At 35.9% G+C, this 24,319-nt stretch overlaps 2 protein-coding genes across 5 annotated transcripts in view; one reads left to right on the top strand and one right to left on the bottom strand.

Annotated features, from left to right (window-relative positions):
* Positions 1-24,319, top strand: part of LOC133516185 (protein MTSS 1) — a 293,191-nt gene that overhangs the window by 142,560 nt on the left and 126,312 nt on the right. For all 4 annotated transcript variants that reach the window (XM_061848970.1, XM_061848971.1, XM_061848972.1 and 1 more), the window contains exon 3: positions 5,142-5,215. In XM_061848970.1, coding sequence (XP_061704954.1) covers positions 5,142-5,215 — 74 coding nt within the window. The remainder of the gene's footprint in view (positions 1-5,141; positions 5,216-24,319) is intronic.
* LOC133516193 (phenoloxidase-activating enzyme-like) lies at positions 2,952-21,470 on the bottom strand. The gene is made up of 6 exons (XM_061848988.1): positions 21,231-21,470; positions 20,042-20,202; positions 19,641-19,863; positions 16,393-16,540; positions 6,745-6,947; positions 2,952-6,444 (listed from the first exon to the last, which is right to left on the bottom strand). Exons 1-6 carry the CDS (start codon positions 21,286-21,288, stop codon positions 6,056-6,058), a joined length of 1,182 nt encoding a protein of 393 aa, XP_061704972.1. The 5' UTR covers positions 21,289-21,470; the 3' UTR covers positions 2,952-6,055.

Genomic DNA, 24,319 nt, shown 5'->3' with positions numbered 1-24,319 from the left:
AGCAACTATTCATTTACTATATTATTAGTTTTTTTCTTTTTTTAATACCTATTTATATTACTATATAAACCTATTTATTAATATTTATATGTCACTCCCCAAGACCTTGGCAGAATAACAGCGTTGCAATTTGCCTCGTTTGCGAATAGCAACAATATGCTGAGACAGGGGCCCTACTGCACACATTGCTGGACCCAAGTGTGTAATTTTCGGATTTTAATGTGTACATAATTTATATCTGTTGTTTTTTTTGTTTTTGTTTTGTTGTTCTTATCGTTACCTTTCTATCTTATTTCTTTCATCTTCTTGTCCTGTGTATGTGTGCTTTATGGAATAAATGTCTTTTTTCTTTTTTCTTCTTTCTTTCTTCTTTATATTTTATTAATGTGGCACTGATTTTTACTCCCTTTGGTAAAGTATAATTTTTCACAATCCAGCCGCGTATTTGCGTCTAACTTCAATCCCAAAGTAAACAAGTAGTAATTAAGACGCGATCTAAATTTTAAACGTAATTTATATTACGTTTTGATCAGTATAAAACAAGCTTTCAATTCATGGCAAACTTTTTTTTATTAAAAGCTTTGTATTACATTTTATCAGTCGAAACCTTTGTGACAGAACTTATGACCCAACTAAGTATAAGTTGCAAGTCTAGACCAATCCAAGCGATAAGCGTAAAGAACATAGCCAGTTACTTAATTATCTCTCGTCCACAACGGCTTATATTCACTAGCAGTAAAATAATGCTATTACTGATTAGATTTAGATTTTTTAATTTAATGGAGGGACAGCAAACAAAAGGCGCCTAAATCAAATAGATACATTCATATTAGTACATTATAGCGCACTACGGATAAACTTTAAACTACGTACCTACCTAATAAACCAAGGCCAATCGGTTACTTTTCCTCTAATTTATTCCAACCCGGTAATGGAGGTATATGATAGCTTTCTATTTCCATTACATTTTTGTTGCGTCTTATTCGCCTTAACGCGGTAACAAACTATCAAATGGATGGTATATCCATACGAATGTAGTGTCACGCAATATACGGGTGCCTATTACTATTGCCATAGCAATGTTATAGTGTTGTGGCATAACATGCTGTATAGTGTTATTTTGCTAGATTATCCCAGAACTTTGATAATCTTTGACATCATTAATTTAGAAATCCTCAGTTGGCACGTTGCACTGTGGGCTGAAATTCGGCTCTCATTGACATAGAAACCGAAGTTGTTATTTTTATGTTTTTTTATTGAAATAGGTTTTGCCCAGCATTGTTATGGTAACCTATAAATTTTAGACGATTTGGAATGAAAAATGTCGAGTTACGAATTTAAAAAAAAATGTGTGGTGCAGGAACAAGAAATCATTATTACTCAAGAACCGCTAAACAAACCGTGATATCCTCACAGGTGGTTATACTACGAATTATTTGTGATTTTTTGGCATCTACATATATCCGTCACGGGTGCGGTTCTTTTTAATCATTAAATGTTTCTATGGAAAAAGCACAAAAACCAAAGTCAACAATTTAAGATTCTTTTTTATTGAAATTGGTTTTGCTTAGTGTGTTTATGCTATAAGTTATAAGTTTCAGACGATTTGAGTTGAAAATAGTAGTTATGATTTTTAAAAAAATGTATGGAGCTGGAGCAAAATATCTCAAGAACCGCAACAAATACGGTAATAAATATCCTCGCAGATGGTTCTACTACAAATTATTTGTGATTTTTTGGCATAATACATATGCATACATACATACAAACGTAACTCGACAATTTTCATTCCAAATCGTCTAAAACTCATAGTTTACCATAACAATGCTGGGCAAAATCTATTTCAATAAAAAAAAAACATAATAATAACAACTTCGGTTACTATGTCAATGAGAGCCGAATTTTAGCCCACAGTGCGTTGGCAAGGCGATGGGCTAGTGATTAAGAGACGCGGGTGCGAGTCTCGCCCGAGACAGTTAATTTTTCCACTTTTCAGTTATTTCTAAGTGGTATCGTTTAACACAAATTTGTCAGTCGTCCAGAACAGAATTAATTTAATAATTAATTTAGATGGTGGTTACACTGTAACTTTGTTTTTTTTTGTTCCAATATGATCTGCATGTATATACGTGTATTCTGTGCAAATAAATTCTTTGAATCTTTGATGTGGGTGGCGCATTGTTACTGGTGAATTTTCAATATGACTTGTAACTCCGGTAACCGTTTAAGAAGTGTAATGCTCTTATCGTAGATGTCGCGGTATCGTCTTGGCTCGTCTCGATCGTTTTTTTTTTGTCAAGTTCTTAATTTCGTCCCGTTCAGTACCCCTAGTGTAAATATTTTCGACAGCGAAACGTGACGTACGCGTTTGCGTTAAGTGTCATTTTGTATGAGATTTTTGACTTTCCAAAACGTCCCGCTTGGCGCGCTGTTCAAAAACCTATACAAAATGAGACTAAACGCAAACGCGTACGTCACGTTTCAAAATCGAATTTAGTTACACTAGGGGTACAGCTTTCGTCACCCATTCTTCATTCGTCGTGGGTTGTGCATATCATCTTTGTTACTCTACAAAGAAATATATAAATTCCGAAAGAGGCGAAATAAGAAATATACCAACTTAGAAAAATATCAAAAACGACAGGACAAATAACGAGTGAGTCTAAAAACAACATGGACACAAAGAAGATGTTGACGAATACCGAAATGAGCCGGAATAAGAAATATACGACCCATAAAAGTGACGAATGAAGAATGGGTGAAGAATTTAAGAATTTGACAAAAACTGATTGAGACGAACCAAGACGATACCGATGTCGCCAGGCGCCGTCCTAAGGCTAAGTATTTCTAAGCTTTATGGTATCGTTTGCAGACGTTTCTGGTTAATACAAAATTAATTCATAACTCCAGTGGTAAGCAAAATAGCTTTAATTACCCTGCACGCCTAAGTGTTTCTTTATTTATTTTTTTATTGAGGATCACCATTCACTAACACATCATGAAAAAACATCATGAAAATTAACAATACATCATGAAAAAATGATCTGTAAGGGTAGATGTTTGTCCAATTATACGTATAGGTGATCACAGCTTATTCCAGTATCTTAGGACAAACAATATAGGTACAGTAAGACATTTAGACGTAAGCTATTAATAAGTAAAATTTTACAAATATTATGAGAATAGAAGGGAATTTTGACAAATACCTAAATAAATTAATTTGGACTTTGCGACAGAAAAGTAGCGGAATAACATAACATTAACATATTTCAAGAAGAGAGAGAAAACATGCAAGGAGATGACAATACGATTTAAATGTAAATGTTATATTATGGTAAAAGAATTAAATTAGGCGTTACACAATATAACAAACATGACTGCAATACGTTCAAGGGCAATAATCTCAGTCCATGTTACGAAACATCACGTTCCAAAAAAACTGAGATGGCGGCAAGAATTACTTCCGTTCCATGTAGTTATAGTGAATGAGGAGTAATCGGACCAGCAAATCGGAGAGACTGGGGGAGTTATACGCCATTGTTTACGTTGAGCTAAATTGTTTGAATGGCTTGACCGGTCCTGGTATAGCTCCAAGCATCCATTGGAGTTATAAAGAAGACTGCTCAGTAAATTCTACTAGATTCCTGACTTCTCAGCATTGCATTTATAACTATATAACGGATATCGCTTACACCTTAGATTAGATAATTTCTTAAAGGTACCGTATCTAATGATAGCGTTATCGTTCCAATCAAAAGCGACGTTAAAAGCTTTCAGAACGTATTCCAAGCCTCTAGATTATCGCGTAGACTGTAGAGATTTCACAAAAAAAAATATAAGTCGAATAATTTTTTAGAATGTAAGAGTTTATAATCACTGTCAAAGTATGCACGATGCAAACACGATGCGAAGACCTTGTTGTTACCTTGTTTCTTTAGGTGCAGTAGGTTCAGAAAATGGATTTAAAAAAAGTCGTAGCGCTTTTTTTGATCACAATACGGCTGTCATGTATTTAATTAGCAATCGTGAGGCCTTTGTCGAGGGCTTGTATCGATTCGAATCCCGAGGTTTTGACTTTCGCTCGATAGAAATAAATCTCAAACGTAGGTCTAATATGCACTTAAAAAAATTGTAACAAATTATGCACTAAACCCAAAAATATGCAAGTTGCTTCTAAAAATCGGCTACTTTTTCATTTCTTTCAATGTACAAAAAAATTACAATTAAATACATGAATACAATTAAATATAATCCTCCCGAGCACGCAATTGGGAGAATCAACTTTTTAGCGTCACTCGTTGCCATGGTTACGATTAGTTGTCCAGGGGACAAAAGTTCATTGAAATACTGATTTTATGGTACTTAAATGTATTAAACTTGCGTTTTTGTGGTCGTTATAACCAATGTCCATAATGAGCCCCCTACTAAGCATGTTAATAGAACGGCATACAACGTCTCTTCAAACAAACGGTGCCACTGTTGTCCCTTGGACAACGGGACAGGATAACAAAACAAAAAAAGTTGATTCACCCAATTACTATCTCGCTCACGCTTACGCTCAGTGAGAGAAGAGCACCAACTTACTGCACCATAACTGTATTTCCCTGTCTGTGTATTTTTAACTGTATGATGCTCAATAATAGTTATTTACAGTACATAAATATGGTGCTAGGTACTACTACACTAGTGCGAAAATTTGCACATTTGCGTTTAGCGTAATGTACTATTACGATACAAGTGCGGAAAGTAGGAAACGAGTGGTGATAAATTAAAACACGACCGAAGGGAGTTTTAAATCGACACGAGTTGCGAATTACCTATTCGCACGTGTATTGTACAACGTTCGACATTGGCACGGAAAGTGCTTATTCCCGCACTAGAGCGGCAAAGTAGCTAGCACCATAAAGAATATTTGCTTACCCACTTACTTAAATAATTTTGTAATGTTATTAAAGTTCTGTTGATTCATTTATTTTGACTGCTAAAGCACTGCATAAAATATACTACTATACTGCCCTGTTTATTTATATGCATTTGATTTCTGGAAATAAAGTTTTATCTAGAAAAAATTACATTAGCTTTTCATACTGTGTGAACGGTGAAATAAAATACACATCTTTAATTCGTGAATTTATTTACAGATCTGCGTTGGTTGCAATATCTGCATTTCTGGACGCGTTTCAGAAAATCGCAGATGCAGCGACGAATGCACGAGGTGAGTACTTACACTTAGCTATTTTTTAGGGTTCCGTACTAAAAAGGTACAAAAGGAACCCTTGTGGTGCGTCTCGGTCCGTCCGTCTGTTTGTCACATTGCTAAATATCTCGAGAACTGCTTAAGTTATCGATTTGAAATAGAAAAACTCACACAGGCACATTGAAAGTGTATTTTTTATTTTCTTAACTATGGAAAATGCCCAATATAAAGAGGGGGCAATTTTTCAAAGGTCATATATAGTATAGTCCTCATTTTCTAATTTGATTTGCAATTTAACCTCCATTCAGCGTATTTATTATAAGTACTTGAAATTTCTAGGAGATTACATTAAAATCATCTTCTTTCAAATATTTTTTTTTTTAAATCAGTAACATTAAACACAGGTCGCTCATATTAGCTAGCCAATTTACCGATAGGTATATGGCTCTGTTCACAATTATGCTTAGTAAACTTTTAAAAAGTCAAAAGCCTTTCGTGTTTATTTTACATGAGATGAATTACAGATAATTGAAAGTTTATACGGAACCCTCGGTGCGCGAGTTAAATGGACTCGCATTTGACCTGTTTTTTATTTAAGTAGTAATTTATTAAAGAGACATCAAAGCTTAAAATAAAATTGCTAGCATGGAAAATAGAGCTGATCGAAATAACAATGACATATGTAAAGCGTATGTATTCGCTGCGCTTAACTTTATTTACGTGTCAAAATACTCGTCTAAATTAAAATTATTCAGCAAATACCGTGGTACAAGCTATTAAGCTTGTGCCTTAATAGCTTAGTTCCTTATCCTGCCACGGCCTTTTACTTAAGTACTTATTTAATATCTCTAAGGATATTTAAATCATTTCTTTCTTAATCCAATCCAAATATCTATATACATGTGTGTAAACACCTGGAACATCTTTAGTTCCGCAATTATTATGACCGTAACTGACCACGCCGACTAGCTCGAAGGTGTCTCCATATTGGATCATTAAAGGTCCTCCAGAATCCCCTTTACACGAGTCTCGACCTTCCTCACCACCGGCACAGAGTTGATTATCGTTAAGCCTAAGCTTGTATGGAATCTGGCAGATGTTTGGTGGAACGTAAGGGAGCGAGATGTGCTGTTTGACGTCGGAGAAGACGGTCCCGTTGGATCCCCAACCGGCAGTCAGGAAACGGAGGCTCTCGCTAGCTTTTTCGGTTGGGTCCTTAGAGGGTAGGCAAATTGGACGGATGAAGTCTGCAAAATAAAGTTAGTTTAATACCAAACCGTCTGTGTTCGTAATAACGATGGCTACAGTTTTATTGTAAGGTAAGTTTATTACTTTGCCACTAAGATCAGATCAGATCAATATAATCAGATCACAGTTGTGGTTGGTGCATCCGTACCTAAGCAAAATAATAACCAATAAAATATTGGCAGTCTAGCTCATTTTATAACCTTACCCAGTAAGACAATTTACATTAACTGAATTGTAATTACGTAGTCGATCAACAATTCGACATATACCTATAATTATTACCTATATTAAAGACTAACCTGTATAAGGTGCGTTTTTGCTTAATTTCACGAGACCAATATCATGCGGTCCGCCTTGAAACCGACCCTTATATTCAGGGTGTGCTATCTGACGTTCGATGCTGATGAGGATCACTTCTAGGATTTCAAAACCACCACCGTAGACTTCAACTGTGTCAGTGGGAAAGGAAGTCGTGTTGTATTCGCCGAGTCGGACTCGCTTTCTGAAAATTATTAAAAGTCAGCATCAACGGTGTTTTACAACAACAATCTCCATGCGCATTTTATCTAACTTCACCTGTTACAAGACGTATAATGCAAATGGTTGCATAAGCGTTTCTTATATGTACAAAGATCGTTTCTAATAGAAAAATGACTGTGCGTTTCTCCAGAAACTTCCTGCCTCGCACAGCTAAACTGTGGAATGAACTATTTATTGCCTGCGGTATTCGCGGACCGATACCGATACGTACACTGCCGGCACCGCACTTATAACTGTTATTGCGGGTGTCTATTAGCGACGGTAAAAGCTTACCATCAGGCGATTTTTCTGCTCGTTTCCCTCCTATATCATAAAAAGGACCCATAAATATACGTATGGCAAAAATTCGTTGAAATGAAGACTGAACTAGTCTTATTATTAGTAAATTAGTTATCTTACTAAAAACTTCACCACGAGTTTGACACTGACATATTCGCTAGTAAACTAACTCACAATGCATATCCCTCGTTCTGACACTGGTGCAGTTACTAGCGTTTAAAAGGAAAGGTCAGCTGAGCCCCTTCTCAGGTATAAGAATTTTAGATAAATATTTCAGTCGCGTGGACGGGGACGGCTCCTGAAATTAGTGTGATAAGGAAAACTGCAGCTTAGACGAAAAATCTCAGAAATCGAAGTTTCGTTCTCGATATTTTCCTCCTCCAAAACTTAACTAATCGTAACGAAATTTTGGGAACGGAATGAGGAAGAAATTATCTGTGTCAGACCGTTTTGATTGTTGAGTTTATTGTTGCCGATTTTGTATACTAGGCGTCTGTTTAGATTTTATTAATACCTAAAAATGCCCGTTTTAGTCACTCACTCACTGATGATCATCAAAATTCTTTGGGCACTTTCTGAAGAATTTTGATGATAGAGGTCTGAAAGTTGAAAGTTGATATAAAGACTAGTGTTATTATTATTATATACCATTGTCCATTTCACTACCGTCAAATGGGCGTAACCTGTTCATTACTTTTCTATTAATCATTCTTGTAGCAACGAAACGGCCAAGCCACATATTTTACGAGGAGACTATTTGAGAAGTGTCTTTTCAAAAGGGCTTATTTCTTCTATAATTTTTTTTCGGGAAATCGAGAAAAGCAAATCCACAGTAACTCCAATGAACGGTTACAAAAATCCATTTCGTAACTGTTATTTTATTTTCACCACACTTGCTCGTTAACGAGATGGAATGAGCTACATTATTTATACCCACGGGCGGTAATAGATTTTAAAATTTCATTTGAAACATTATGCCCAATATGCCCATATTGGGCATAATGTTTTTCAAGTAGGTATAAATGAGTTTTACTTTTAAAATTCTGATGTTTATAGTCTTTTATGGTTATAAATATTTAATTAGATTAATTTAATAGCCGTTTATAGTACATTGTATATTAAGGGCAGTAAACAAAAATTTACGAACAAGTGTTAATTTTATTCAGTTAACACGAGTTCGTAATTACCGCGCGTGGCATACACATTGTTTTTCATCACTTTTGTGAGATAAATGAAATAATTCTTAAATACGGTGTCATTCAAACATTCGACCGCCATATTGTCATTTTTGACAGATAATGTATAGGAAGCACAGACCTATCCGGCATTCATTAGCGATTGATAATTGTGTAAAATTATTTCAACCTTTTTTTATTAGAGAACAAGAAGAGACTTTATAGAACTTGAATCCTAATTAAATGCGTAATTTAATGTTATTTATTTATTTAATCTTTATTGCACAAAAGAAAACCTTATAGTACAAAAGGCGGACTTAATGCCATGAGGCATTCTCTACCAGTCAACCTTTAGGCAAATCAGAGAGATTGTGGGCGGTGCTACTTTAACAACAACAACCAAATATAATACAATAACATACCATACATACATAATACATACATACATACATAAATATACATACTTATATTTCTTATAATATATACATAAATAACGACAAAACATATAGAGCTTACCCATACATTATTATTTTTTCATTCTGCTAGCAAAGAAAGCACGTAAGGAATTTTTAAATGCAAACTTATTTTGAGCATTTTTGATGCCGTAGGGAAGTCCGTTCCAAAGACGGGCCGCCTGCACGGAAAACGAATTCGACATGAACCCAGTGCGGTGAAGAGGGATAGATAGAGACATATTGCCGGAAGAGCGAAGTCGACGGTCTCGGGTAACGCCGTAGTATTGAAATAGAGACTTAAGGTATTCAGGAGAATGAGGATCATTTAACACAGAAAAGCGGCCAAGTGCGAGTCGGACTCGCGCATGAAGGGTTCCGTACCATTTAAGACGTATTAAAAAAAAATCTACTTGCTAGATCTTGTTCAACATTTTACCACTTTGGACACACATTTTACCACTTTGGAACTGTCTCTCGCGCAAACTATTCAGTTTAGAAAAAAATGATGTTAGGAACCTAAATATCATTTTTGAAGACCTATCCATAGATACCCCACACGTATGGGTTTGATGAAAAAATTTTTTTTTTTAATTTATTGACGTATTAAAAAAAACTACTCACTAGATCTCGTTCAAAACAATTTTCGTTAGAAGTTTGCATCGTAATGTATATCATATATTTTTTTTAGATTTTTCATTCTGTTATTTTAGAAGTTACAGGGGGGGGACACACTTTTTTTTACTTTGGGAGGTTCTCTCGCGCAAACTATTCAGTTTAGAAAAAAATGATATTAGAAACCTTAATATCATTTTTGAAGACCTATCCATAGATACCCCACATGTATGGGTATGTTGAAAAAAAAATTTACGAACAAGTGTTAATTTTATTCAGTTAACACGAGTTCGTAATTACCGCGCGTGGCATACACATTGTTTTTCATCACTTTTGTGAGATAAATGAAATAATTCTTAAATACGGTGTCATTCAAACATTCGACCGCCATATTGTCATTTTTGACAGATAATGTATAGGAAGCACAGACCTATCCGGCATTCATTAGCGATTGATAATTGTGTAAAATTATTTCAACCTTTTTTTATTAGAGAACAAGAAGAGACTTTATAGAACTTGAATCCTAATTAAATGCGTAATTTAATGTTATTTATTTATTTAATCTTTATTGCACAAAAGAAAACCTTATAGTACAAAAGGCGGACTTAATGCCATGAGGCATTCTCTACCAGTCAACCTTTAGGCAAATCAGAGAGATTGTGGGCGGTGCTACTTTAACAACAACAACCAAATATAATACAATAACATACCATACATACATAATACATACATACATACATAAATATACATACTTATATTTCTTATAATATATACATAAATAACGACAAAACATATAGAGCTTACCCATACATTATTATTTTTTCATTCTGCTAGCAAAGAAAGCACGTAAGGAATTTTTAAATGCAAACTTATTTTGAGCATTTTTGATGCCGTAGGGAAGTCCGTTCCAAAGACGGGCCGCCTGCACGGAAAACGAATTCGACATGAACCCAGTGCGGTGAAGAGGGATAGATAGAGACATATTGCCGGAAGAGCGAAGTCGACGGTCTCGGGTAACGCCGTAGTATTGAAATAGAGACTTAAGGTATTCAGGAGAATGAGGATCATTTAACACAGAAAAGCGGCCAAGTGCGAGTCGGACTCGCGCATGAAGGGTTCCGTACCATTTAAGACGTATTAAAAAAAAATCTACTTGCTAGATCTTGTTCAACATTTTACCACTTTGGACACACATTTTACCACTTTGGAACTGTCTCTCGCGCAAACTATTCAGTTTAGAAAAAAATGATGTTAGGAACCTAAATATCATTTTTGAAGACCTATCCATAGATACCCCACACGTATGGGTTTGATGAAAAAATTTTTTTTTTAATTTATTGACGTATTAAAAAAAAACTATTCACTAGATCTCGTTCAAACCAATTTTCGGTGGAAGTTTGCATGGTAATGTATATCATATATTTTTTTTAGATTTTTCATTCTGTTATTTTAGAAGTTACAGGGGGGGGGACACACATTTTTTCACTTTGGAAGTGTCTCTCGCGCAAACTATTCAGTTTAGAAAAAAATGATATTAGAAACCTAAATATCATTTTTGAAGACCTATCCATAGATACCCCACACGTATGGGTTTGATGAAAAATTATTTTTTTTTAAATTTTTATGACGTATTAAAAAAAACTACTTACTAGATCTCGTTCGAACCAATTTTCGGTGGAAGTTTGCATGGCAATGTATATTATATATTTTTTTTAGATTTTTCATTCTGTTATTTTAGAAGTTACAGGGGGGGGGACACACATTTTTTCACTTTGGAAGTGTCTCTCGCGCAAACTATTCAGTTTAGAAAAAAATGATATTAGAAACCTAAATATCATTTTTGAAGACCTATCCATAGATACCCCACACGTATGGGTTTGATGAAAAAAAAATTTTTTTTAAATTTTTATGACGTATTAAAAAAAAACTACTTACTAGATCTCGTTCGAACCAATTTTCGGTGGAAGTTTGCATGGCAATGTATATCATATATTTTTTTTAGATTTTTCATTCTGTTATTTTAGAAGTTACGGGGGGGGGGACACACTTTTTACCACTTTGGAAGTGTCTCTCGCGCAAACTTTTCAGTTTAGAAAAAAAATGATATTAGAAACCTCAATATCATTTTTAAAGACCTATCCATAGATACCCCACACGTATGAGTTTGATGAAAAAAGATTTTTTGAGTTTCAGTTCTAAGTATGGGGAACCCCCAAAATTTATTGTTTTTTTTCTATTTTTGTGTGAACATCATAATGCGGTTCATAGAATACATCTACTTACCAAGTTTGAACAGTATAGCTTTTATAGTTTCGGAAAAAAGTGGCTGTGACAGAATCGGACAGACAGACGGACATGACGAATCTATAAGGGTTCCGTTTTTTGCCATTTGGCTACGGAACCCTAAAAAAGAGTACACAACATGCGAACATTGCGTCGTTGACGAATGGGGAGCCAGCCGAGCTTGGAACGAAAAGATGAGACATGATCATATTTACGAAGGCAAAAAATGAAGCGAATGCAGTTATTGAGTAGCCGATCCAATTTGTCGAGAAGTTCTTCATTTAAGTCCGGATAACACACATCACCATAATCAATAATGGGCAGGATAAGGGAATTAATTAATAAAACTTTGGTTTTGATAGGGAGGAAGTGCTTAAATTTATTAAGAGCGTGAAGGGAACCCATGACCTTTCGACTGATCTCGATAACCTGTGCTCTCCAACTCAGAGTACTATCTCAGAGTTATAAGCAGAACTAACTGCATTGATAGAAAAAAAAATGGAAATACGAGGGGCGTTCCACATAAAATGAGAATGAGATGCAAACTCTTTAAATATTAGGAAAGTAAATACTGGCCGGTAAAGCTAATCTACCTAGCTGATTGCCATGAAAAAAATAAAATACGTCGATTTCTTTGCGGTGCTATTGAGTACGTTAGCGAAAATGGAGAAAATCGAACTGCGCGCCGTTATCAAATACTTGTGGTTGAAAAAAAATTGTACGGACAAAGTCAATTTAGATTTACGGGACACTTTAAGGTCTAATGCTCCTCAGTATTCGACAGTCGCACGTTGGTGCGCCGAATTTAGACGTGGAAGAACATCGACCATGGATGAACCTCGCTCCGGACGCCCTACTACAGCAGTAACTGAAGAAATTGTGAAAAAAGTCGAAAACTTAGTTTTGGCGGATCGTCGTGTCACGGTTCGTTTTATTGCTGAAAATGTAAAGATTTCAACGGAGAGTGTGCATAATATTTTACATGAACGCTAAGGTATGAAAAAGGTATCTGCGCGTTGGGTACCCAGAATGCTTACTGACACGCAAAAACAAACTAGAGTCGAGATTTATCAACAAGCTTTGGACCTGATACGGCAAGACCGGGAACTTTTTTTGGCGCGATTTATAACAATGGACGAAACATGGCTCCATCATTACGACTCTGAAACGAAACTGCAGCTATGACATGGAAAAGGCCATTATCTCCAACTTCGAAGAAATTCATGCTGGGCCCATCTGCCGGTAAGGTCATGGGCTCTGTTTTTCGGGATGGTAAAGGGGTCGTAATGATTGAGTATCTCTACCATGGAGCCACTATTACGGGCACTTTATATGCCAAACAAATAGCAACATTGCGCAATGAGATCCGCGAAAAACGGCGAGGTAAACTCTCGAAAATTGTGTTGTTCCATCAGGACAATGCACCGGCACACAAGTCCGCCGTTGCAATGGCTGCAATTCGTGATGCTGGGTTCGATATCCTTAAGCATCCTCCGTATTCACCAGACCTCGACCCTAGTGATTTCTACCTCTTTCCGAGATTGAAGGAATACTCGTACCTAAGAGGCAAGAAATTTGAAGACGACGACGCGGTAGTCGCTGCAGTACAAGATTTTTTTAGTACTCGAGATGAAACCTTTTTTAGAAATGGAATTTTAAGTTTAGAAAAAAAGATACACTAAGTGTATTATGCTAAAAGGTGACTAGTTATGTCGAAAAATATAATAACATTTAATAAAAGTTGTATATAACATACTCATTCTCACTTTTTATTGAAAGGCCCTCGTAAGCCCTATTGAAAAGACACTCCTCATTTGATATCATCCTATGTGTTGGTTTGACGTCAACGGTACTAAAAGTTCGAGCTCTGGCAATAATACTTTCAGGGTCTAATTCTGCTAGGTTTTTTCGAAAGCATTAGCTATTGCGTAGATAATAGTATATTATTGCAGTGGCCGGGAAAGGGCAATGCGTGGATGAGTTTCGAAGCAGACGAATCCACGAATTGCTGTTCCTGCCGAGGCATATATAGTGCTTTTCTCCAAACGTGCCGGGAAATCAGGTAAAATAATCATAATTTAAACATGAACCAGCACTCAAATCGAACCTTCACATCATAAACGTCAAAAACAATTTCCCTCTTTAATTATTTTTTTAAAGTATAATGCACAACTATTCTGCCATTCAGTACCATTCAATATTCGCTCATTCAATATAATTGTGAAATATAAGCTGTATTTGCATGCATGAGATCCTTAAAAAAATATAAAAGTTATATAGTCTTTTATTAAGCAGTATTCGCACGATCATACACGTCGGTTTTACACGACTATCCTATTGCTTGAAATGATACTGACCTGGTCATGTAGACGTAGCCCGCAGCTATATTAATTGGCTGTATGCGTTTTCCTTAGTAGATACATGTTTTAAAAAAGTAAAAAACAATACAGTATAGTACATTACGATACAAGTGCGAAAAATAGGAAATTCGAAACGAGTGGCGATAAATTAACACACGACCGAAGGGAGTGTTTTAAATCGACACGAGTTGCGAATTACCTATTCGCACATGTATCGTACAACGTTTTACAGTACATATGGCCCTTTAAATGTTCGACACAGTAACATAATATGCTACTTCTCGCACTAGTGCTATAAAGTAGCCCCATATGTACTGTAAATAACTTTCCCGTCCGCTAAAACACGACAATCATGGTTTGAATTTTTTTAATTTGAGTTTGACCATAACGAAGAACTTCCCGTACTATTTGTGCTACAATAAGGTGAACATTTCCGAGTATATTGGAGAAAATAATTTTACTACTTTCCCGCACGTGTGCGGGAATGAGCACTTTCCGTGCATATGTCGAAACTAGACTTAAATCGATCGGGATATAAACCGTGATTATTACCTTTACCGTGATTGTGAAATATCGGGAGCTCAAAAACAATATAAAAGGTAATCACGGTTTATAATCCGGTCAAATTAAGTCTAGTGAAACTAACCGTGAATCATTCAAAACTGTCATATGTCGAAACTTTAAAAAGAGCCATATGTACTGTAAGACGTTGTACGATACACGTGCGAATAGGTAATTCGCAACTCGTGTCGATTTAAAACACTCCCTTCGTTCGTGTTTTAATTTACCACCACTCGTCGCGAATTTCCTATTTTCTGCTCTTGTATTCGTAAATAACAATCAAAATGTCTTAGGGCGGTTTCACAATAGCGTCTTAACCTCGTGGCGCCCAAGGCTTTTTTGGCTCTTCTTTAACTATGGCCCGACCGTCCTTCTTATAGGACATAATAGTTATAGTCCTATCCGCCCAAGATTTCGAGTTGAAATTTTTATGTGTTAGACTTACCGGTTTGAAGTGAAACTTTCGGGGTATAATTATGATTATATTAGTATGTGTTTTACAATTCAATTATTTGTCTACCTTTTGTTCTTTACAAAGGCCACTGGGCCACAATTACTAGATTAGAAGGAATTATTAAGTGATGTAAAATTAATAACTTTTTTAGGATTAATATGTTTATTTCAGTTATTTTTCAATTAAATTACAGTTATTTTTCAATTAAATGACTAGCTATTGTCTGCGTTGTCTCCATGATCTATTGTAAAATCTGCATCCGCTTCTCCGTCATCTTCAAAATCCGAATTGTCCAGGTTACCATCGCCCATAAAGGCTTGGATTTCTTCATCCCGCAAACCTGTGATTAAAACACCTTACGTATAGGTGATCAATGCAATCCTGAACCTCTGGCTAACAATACTGGGTTAGAATAGTGCTAGATAAGTGTATCTACACAGACTAGACACGAAAACTTAGTAGTGTAAAGAGTATTAAATTATTAGTGAAAAAGTAGCATTTTCATATTAGTAATATTTCATAAACCAGCATAACATAAAGCCACAAACTAAAAACATTAAGATATTTTTAGTACTAGCTTCGACCCAACCGACTTCACAAAGTACATATTATTTCAAACCAAGATTTCGAAGAATTTAAGCTATAAAAATGCGAAATAATTATCTCCATTTAAGAATTACCCATTCATTAGCAACATTTTGCATAAAAACATACTCGACAGTCACGGATTATCATAATAAAATGCGATTTACTTACCACGTGTTCGTGAGCCAGCCATACCGCCGTCCATTTATCAAAAAAATGACATCTGTCAATTGTGACAGCTAATGGTAGCATACCGGAAACTGTTCCCTAATATTTCGTTCAGAAATCGGAATAAATTATTTCTTTGACCCGCGAAATTTCAAAAATCTAGCCAGAGTTTATTAATATGACCTTCTGAAAGGCGCATGAGCGGTAATTGAAAGTTACTTGAAAAAAGTTCTGGGCTGGAGTCGCCATGTTTATTTTGGTTTATCAAAAAGCGCGTAGGCGCCACGAGGACTAGCGCACGCGTACGGACGTGTTCCTAAGCTCGTATAGAACAAATGTAGGAAAAAGTAACGCTCGTGTAAGCTCGTAAAAATCAAATGTAGGGAAATGTAACGCGCGTATAAGCTACCGAAATGACCGTACACGCGCGGAAAAATAGGCTAGCCTATAACCACCCTCACATAATGAAACTTACGCTTCTCCATATCTTGTGGCCCCAACGCAATGTGCTGCCGTGAGAACATATCTGGAGCTTATAAGACTGCCTCCGCACGATGTGTAACCACCCGCATATTCAAGAAGAACTAACCACGGGTACTGCTCAACTGTTGCTATATCACCGCCTGCAACACAAATGATACAGTCTTACCAAAGCAAATTTTACGTATGTTTTCAGAATTACAATTAAATACGAGTAATATCAATAGATAGATATTGAGGGACAATCTTAAACAAATTGGATCAGTATCACGGTAAACTTCTGGTGCTGGGAACAAGATGACAATATTTATAATAAAAACATTGAGAAATGCAGAAAAAATATATTGCTTTGCTGTACATATAATATGACAAACCGAGAAAATAACAATCCAAATTGGAGCAATTATAAAAAAAAAGTTCTAACATATATCATATCTAACATAATATACTCTTCTATCATAAGGCCTGTACCGAAAAAAAACTTTAAATTTCAAACCCGTCTAATTTTGTTTCTAAGCAAGATGATTACGGCATTCTTACCGCGATAAAAAGTCTTATTATTATTATATTATATATTCCAATATAAATAATTCTGGTTCTACGCTGTTCGACTTTACACCAGTAAATAGAAGAGATGACTGAAAATTGGGCTTTTCCAAAAAGAAAGAAAATTTGCAAATCCTACATGCCTGATTTCGAAACACTAAAAATTAACTCGAAGTTTCGTGCATTTCATAATAAATAACTAATTTAGTATGTTGTCTTTTGAATAGAGGCCATCTCAAAGATTGCTAATAGAATTTGCGAAAACGATGCATGCCTGTCATAATTATCGTAAAAACTGAGGTAGATATATGCGGCTAAAGTGCAAATAATTACGATGAAAGTCAATTCAGTTCTTCGTACGAAGGTTAGGATAACTAAAGTCACAGAAAATGTGTGTTACTTAAGTCTAGGCCAAGTCGAAAATCATACAATTTTCTTCGTACAAAAATCGCAATTGGTCGTTGACATAGAATAGAGTAAGAGCTTCAAACGTCCTGCAGTGCCGTTCTCTCAGCCGTTATTGGGCTCAAATCAAAAGTGTATTAAAAGAGAAGAATGAAACAGCCAAAAAACATAAACAATTCCAGCAGGTGACGGGCTGATGCAGGCAAATATGAAAAACGAGTCCGTTAAAAGCTGCCACTGAATGCGCTAGGAAGAAGCTGCCTATGACTCCTACAGAAAAAATTATGAATAAAAAAACTGACAAATATCTAAATTAAAAGTCGCTTTTTATTGTAGTTATTCTAAAAACCCTAGTTTGTTCTCAATCGCATCAGTTTTTTTCATTTGAAATTACCAGTTTATTTTCGGTACACCCCTTATGGTAAGAATCGGGCAACATACACACCCCTGTGATTGAATGCTTTGGGCTCATGAACATTTTGCGATAATACCGATCAGGTTAAGTGACTTGGGTGTGGAAGACCGGTATGTGGATGATTTTAGTCTCTCACTTTATTGTAATTTTTTTTTCAAAAAGCTCATCGAATGTTTTAGACCGTCTGAAAAAAAGGTAAATTTATTGTAATACTCGCTTACGATGAAAAATATTTTTCATCTCTTCTATTCGGAAAGTTCGCTTTTCATAGGCTGATAGCCGCGTGAAAAATTGCATTTCCCACCCTAGGGTGGAAAGATTTTTTATTAATTTGGACTTATTATTCAGTTAAAATATCTCATATTAGCTTCCGCATTTTCAGACCAAGTATTAGATATATATAAAATGAAATTTGCTTATTAAAAAAAATATACTACTTTTATTAAATATTTAAATATATAGAATAAACATAAATATTTTTAATAAATCAATATAAATGACGATGAAATATTATCATTACATTACATTCAATCATTCAGATTTAAGGCTTTTTTTAAGGCGCGTATACATTATTAAGGCCGTTTCAGACACCTCCCAATTTAAGATCGTATTGTCTATGGTTTTAGATTTTTTTCCGATCAATATCGCGCCAATTCCAGATAACCTACATTTCTTGTTTGTGTTTGACTTTCCTCATAGTCTAAATGAAAAGTAAAGTGTTTAACTCTGGTAAAATTAATCATCTCACCCGCGAACTATTGGCGCTCTCACTTTACTTTCCACCCTTGGTTAACAATCTACTATTTCACCACACCAGCTCATAAAGGCTCTCTTGCTTGTTCAAAAACTGATTCGATAGTTGCATTCTATCCACAAGAGTGACAATAGTTATTTACGATACAAGTGCAGAAATAGGAAATTCGAAACGAGGGGTGATAAATTAAAACACGACCGAAGGGAGTGTTTTAAATCGACACGTGTTGCGTAACTTGCGGATTACCTATTTGCACGTGTATCGTACAGCGTTTTACAGTACATATAGGTATTTACAGTGTCGACATATGCAATAAAACAATTTCGTATGCATAATTATTAAACCTCAGTTTCACTTCTGATCCCTGCAGTGGTGTTCCTCGGCTTCAAAAAAACCGCGGTTGCTGTCGAATAAAACACGTTTAAGGTATGAAGTATTCGCGCTTCTATAGCCTGATCCCTGCACTGGAAGGTTTAGGTATATAAGTTGTTAAGGTTTTGTGTAAATTGGTTGAAATATAACGATGTTGTCGGAAAAAATCACACTGGCTAGGAGCTTTAATCGAAAACGCTGCCTTATCCGTTTGAGCTATACACAATGTATGGTAGGGTTGTCTCTCTTTCATGGGTCTACAAAAAAGTCCGTGACGTTGAATGTCTATCTTTTCAGGATAACTTACTATACCCATTCGTAACTTCAAGACGAAGATATCATATATCATAATATGTGGCATTTGCAAAGCTATTTACACTTCGAATAAAATACGTTAGTTATATTAAGCATTTCATACAGATTACAATGGTCCCTTACACCATACAGTTTAAATGAATATTTCAGAAGTAATCGTAAATTAAAATTTCATTTCGTGCCCTATAACTTGTACGAAATGTTAAACACGCTATCTGCAGTTAGTTCTAATTTTACCACCTTATGCGCTGGGAATGCTTTACATACCCCCACCATGCACTTTACTTGGTCCAAATATATTGTATATGCCACGAGACAAATAAACTAACTTTGGCTCTGTGATCGCAACAGTTTCTCGTGCAGAACTTTTTCTTAGCAAATATAGTCCCATAACTCTTGTATGACTTCCTATTATATTTTATCTAAAATTACTGACCAACAATCCTATCGCCGCCGATGGTTTCAATACCGCAGCAGCCGGTCTCCGGCGCCGGTGCCTGCAGAGTGGACGGACAATCAGAAGACTCGGCGTATTCCCTGTCGGCGTCCGAGACGTCATCGCCCTTGTCAGAGGTTGGCCGAATAGGCTTGCGGTGGGGGAATTCTATGGGCGCTGGCCGCGAAAACGACGACCATTCTAATTGTGGAGGGCAACACACCTGGAAATATGATAAATGGCGAATACAATATAGGCAGATGGCATAAACTACAAATTCATGCGAGGAGCGCTAATTGACGACGTCGACAACAACCTTTTTATTACGATATTGTTCTGGCCAAAACCATGTCGTTTTCTAAACTTTTCAATATAACAAGTTCAACTAGCAGAAGGTTTACCTTTGGTTTAAAATTATAGCTAAGTCCGCAGGATGCTTGCCTCAAGAAGAGCAGATCCTCTTCAGTTTTTGCGTTGTTCTGGTCGATGTCTTTCAGCGGCTGGCATTTGTCTAACAGCACGCACGTCCCGGCTCCACCTTTCGGTGTTCGACATTGATTCTCTGCAAAAAGTTTTATTTGTTGTTAAAATTGTTTACGTGTATGTACAGTCGTCAATAAAAGTAGCAGATCAGACTACGCGTCAAAGGTATCTATCTACCATTCTCTAATACTTAGCTTAAAAAGATTTATGTCTCTATATAGATGACAACAAGATTGTAACTACGTGCACTGCAGAAGACATCATCAAAAGCTACCCCCGGGGGTTAGAGGTGGCAAGATCATGGACAAATATTATTTAGTTACCTATGATGCCTTCACACGATAAGAAGAAGATTGTAACGTAACATATACATTTGAAAGCTAACTGTAGAGATGTAAAATAAATAAATATTGGACATTCTTACACAAATTGACTAAGCCCCACAATAAGCTCAAGAAGGCTTATGTTATGCCACTAAATATAGTTTACAAGCAGATGCTCAGAGTTTTGGTGTGTTTTTTACCGCTACTGTTGTTCGACTTTAAACTATCGTGAGACATACTAACATCAAACAAAATTTACGCTTTAAGCTCACGTGTTTAGTCCCTCGCGCGACATGTTTCGGAGAGTCTAGGTCTCCTTTCTCAATAGACCGCGGGCCAGGAGAATAATATCGTCAGTTATCGCCGATACGACCGGCTGACTATTTTTTAAATTCATGATAGCACCTAAACTATGTATCATCTGACAAAGTATCAGCCGGGAGGCGATGACTGACGATATGTGCTCCTGGCCCGCGGTCTATAATTATTGATAAAAAACTTCATTAAAAAAAAGATAATATTAGACAATATTTGTTTAATCAGCTGAATAATTGAATTCGAAAAAAATATACTGGTATTGTCCGTCCGTTTTCCTAAGATCAAGTACGCCATAGTAAATGTACTTAAGGCGAACTTGATCATACAAAATGGACAGGCTATACAGGTAAGTGTAAAAATATGCTGACATAAGATCTATGGGACATATTTTTGAGCAACTTGCGTGCATCCATATTTTTTTGACTTGACTGTACATAAATAGGATGTATGTTCAATTATTACTTACGTCCATTAATAAATCCGAAGCTGAGAGCAACACAAAAACCAAAATAATAGCACTTCATTGCGGGGAATCACACCGTTGAGGAAAACGTGACCGTCTCGACACAGGTCCGGCCGGTTCTTGACCATTTAAATGGCTAAACCGTCCACACTTGTTTTTATACTATGGTACACATTAGCGGAGTAGCTGATCGTATCAAAATAATATAAATACCTTAAAATAATGTAGTAAGGACTGTTATCATTAGAAACATAACGATACGATATGATAAGGCTAATATATTTGTTGCTAGTATTAGTTACAAAAATATGAGAACAAAATTCAAAAGGTTACAATGAAAGCATAACAAAAGCATTTTAGTCGTATTATAATTTATTGGCACCATAGAAATGGCTCTCTGCGAAGGTAAAAATTCAAATAAAATTAAGATGCTATTATTGAATAAAAAATATATGCTTAACATGTTTTCACTGTGCTTTTGTGCCTGATGTGTCTCTTTCTAGGTTGTAAAAAATTCTGGTGTTAGTTTTCACGCACAAAGTTAAAATTCAAAAATAGTAGTAAGTAGCCACCTACAGCCATGACGGGGCACGCGATGTCGTTGTGTGGAGATGTTAAGGAGTGAGTTAACACTATTCCCCGTAGTATTGTTTCAAATACAAACTATTATAGGTACCACTTCTATGTATACTTCGACAATAACGTACATACTCTTATTATCTATTATAAAAACTCAAAAAAGGGTTTTCCCAGAGATGAGACCTAACTAGAACAATTTTTCGACCCCAAAAACCCCCATATAGCAAATTTCATCGAAATCGTTAGAGCCGTTTATATATATACAAGAATTGCTCGTTTAAAGGTATAAGTTGTTATTACTTACGTGTGGATCCGTATAATGCACAAAAAATTAAATATTTCACAGGCACCTCTAATACCCAACTTCAAGGTTTATTTTTAATTCTACTCTTTTCGCTATCCGTTGGCTAGTGAGAACTTCCATAACATGAAGAACTTCCCGTACTATTTTTGCTATGAAAAGGTGGACATTTTAGAGCATTTGAGAAAAAATAATTCTGATGTTTTACGAGCGTTTATTACTTCATCAAATCATAGCCTGGAACATCACGAGCTGAGCAGTATAAGCAGAAATAATCACCCGCTCATCAGTGTACTTTATCGATATATATACACAGACTTTGTAAAAAAAAAAGACGGCCAAGTGCGAGTCGGACTCACCCATGAAGGGTTCCGTATAATTTATGAAGTATTAAAAAAAAACCGGCTAAGTGCGAGTCGGGCTCGCACAGGAAGGGTTCCGTACCATTTTTTATTAAAAAAACGGTTACCCATCCAAGTATTGACCCCGCCCGACGTTGCTTAACTTCGGTGATTGGATGAGAACCTCGAGATTGGGAAAAAATATTTATTTTATTCTGTTTTTAGTATTTGTTGTTATAGCGGCAACAAAAATACATAATCTGTAGAAATTTCAACTGGCTAACTATCACGGTTCATGAGATACAGCCTGGTGACAGACGGATGGACGGACGGACAGCGGAGTCTCAGTAATAGGGTCCCGTTTGACCCTTTGCGTACGGAACCCTAAAAAACTACTTACTAGATCTCGTTCAAGCCAATTTTCGGTGGAAGTTTGCATCAGCGAACGAAAAAAACATAGAAGACTAACGTCAAACAAAGTATCAGCGTATAAGTGGCCCCACTATTAAAACACGCAATACTAATAACGGACCAATTGCAACTCGTCAAAGTTCAGGTCTTGTTTTCTTCGACGAAACTTCACTTGATCATGATTAGCCAATCTAAACCACCCGAACTACGATTGGTCTATTATAAAATGAGGCGCCGTGATTGGCTGTAGCGTTGTCACTTGAAAATACATGTCAATGGGAACCAGCTCTAGGTAGACGGTTTCATGCAATATAGACTAGTTTTAAATGCAATATTTTTGTATGATAATTAATTATTTTATTTTAAAGGCTTTTTCATTTCATTTATTAAAAGGCAATTAAGCCTTCAAACCAATTAATACATTGTGTCGTTCATCTTATAGGGTACCTGCGACGTTTAGTTAGGTGGCACAGAAATATGTCAGATGTAAATTAATGTAAATTTGATAGGTCAAAATTGGAAAAATACAGCTGGCATTTGGAATTTTGGATTTTACTCTGATCAAAATGAAAACCGATATTTGAGGATCCGAGAGGCTTTTTATTAATGAATTTGAGAAAAATTAAAAAAAAATGCCGTGGGTTGAATTTTAGAATTTTTCATCCGATCAAGTTGAAAATCCATATCTGACGATCCATTAATATTCTGAAGTCATATTTGGTAAAAGCGCCCTCCATTTTGAATGAAACGCCCGACATCTTGAATATCTCCATTTTTGCTCTTATGACCATCATTCATCATTCATCTTATAAAAGCAAACACGGAGAAATTTAAGATGTCGGGCATTTTTGCCAAATTTGACCCCAGAATCATAATGAAGGGTCGCTCGAATCCTTAGATATCAATTTTCATCTCGATCAGAGCCAAAATGCAGAAATCCAAGATGGCGGGTGTTTGTTTCATTTTGACTTCATATTCATTATAAAGGTCCTCTAGGATCCTCAGATATCGATTTTCATCTTGATCAGAGCAAACATGCAGAAATTCGTATTGAACACGTCGTTATAGGAACAGTTTGTATGGGAATAGTACATTACTATAGAGGACGGGAAACGAAGGGTTGCAGGCCAAGTAGATATAGTCGGTAGGGATACGCGGCTGGCAACCCGATTTCTTGCAGAGATTTTTATAGTGCTTTTCTCAAACTTGCAATGAAATAATTACAAAAAAATAGGATGATGATTGTTATTATTACTTTCGGGTTATTAAGAGGGGAACAAAAATTTGATTATTTTTACGCTACGACGCACTGTTTAGGAGATACATCCCTATAAAGAATTTTGCATGACTGAAAAAAAGCTTTATGGGGCTGTATCTCCTAAACCGTGCGTCGTAGCGCTAAAATAATGAAATTTTTGTTCCCATTTGCATCCCTGAAACAATATTTAACAAACACAAAA

This window comes from Cydia pomonella, chromosome 3 (assembly GCF_033807575.1).
Source record: "Cydia pomonella isolate Wapato2018A chromosome 3, ilCydPomo1, whole genome shotgun sequence".
NCBI lineage: Eukaryota > Metazoa > Arthropoda > Insecta > Lepidoptera > Tortricidae > Cydia > Cydia pomonella.
Note: the sequence above shows the minus strand (reverse complement) of the source record. Positions and strands in the feature narration are given on the sequence as shown.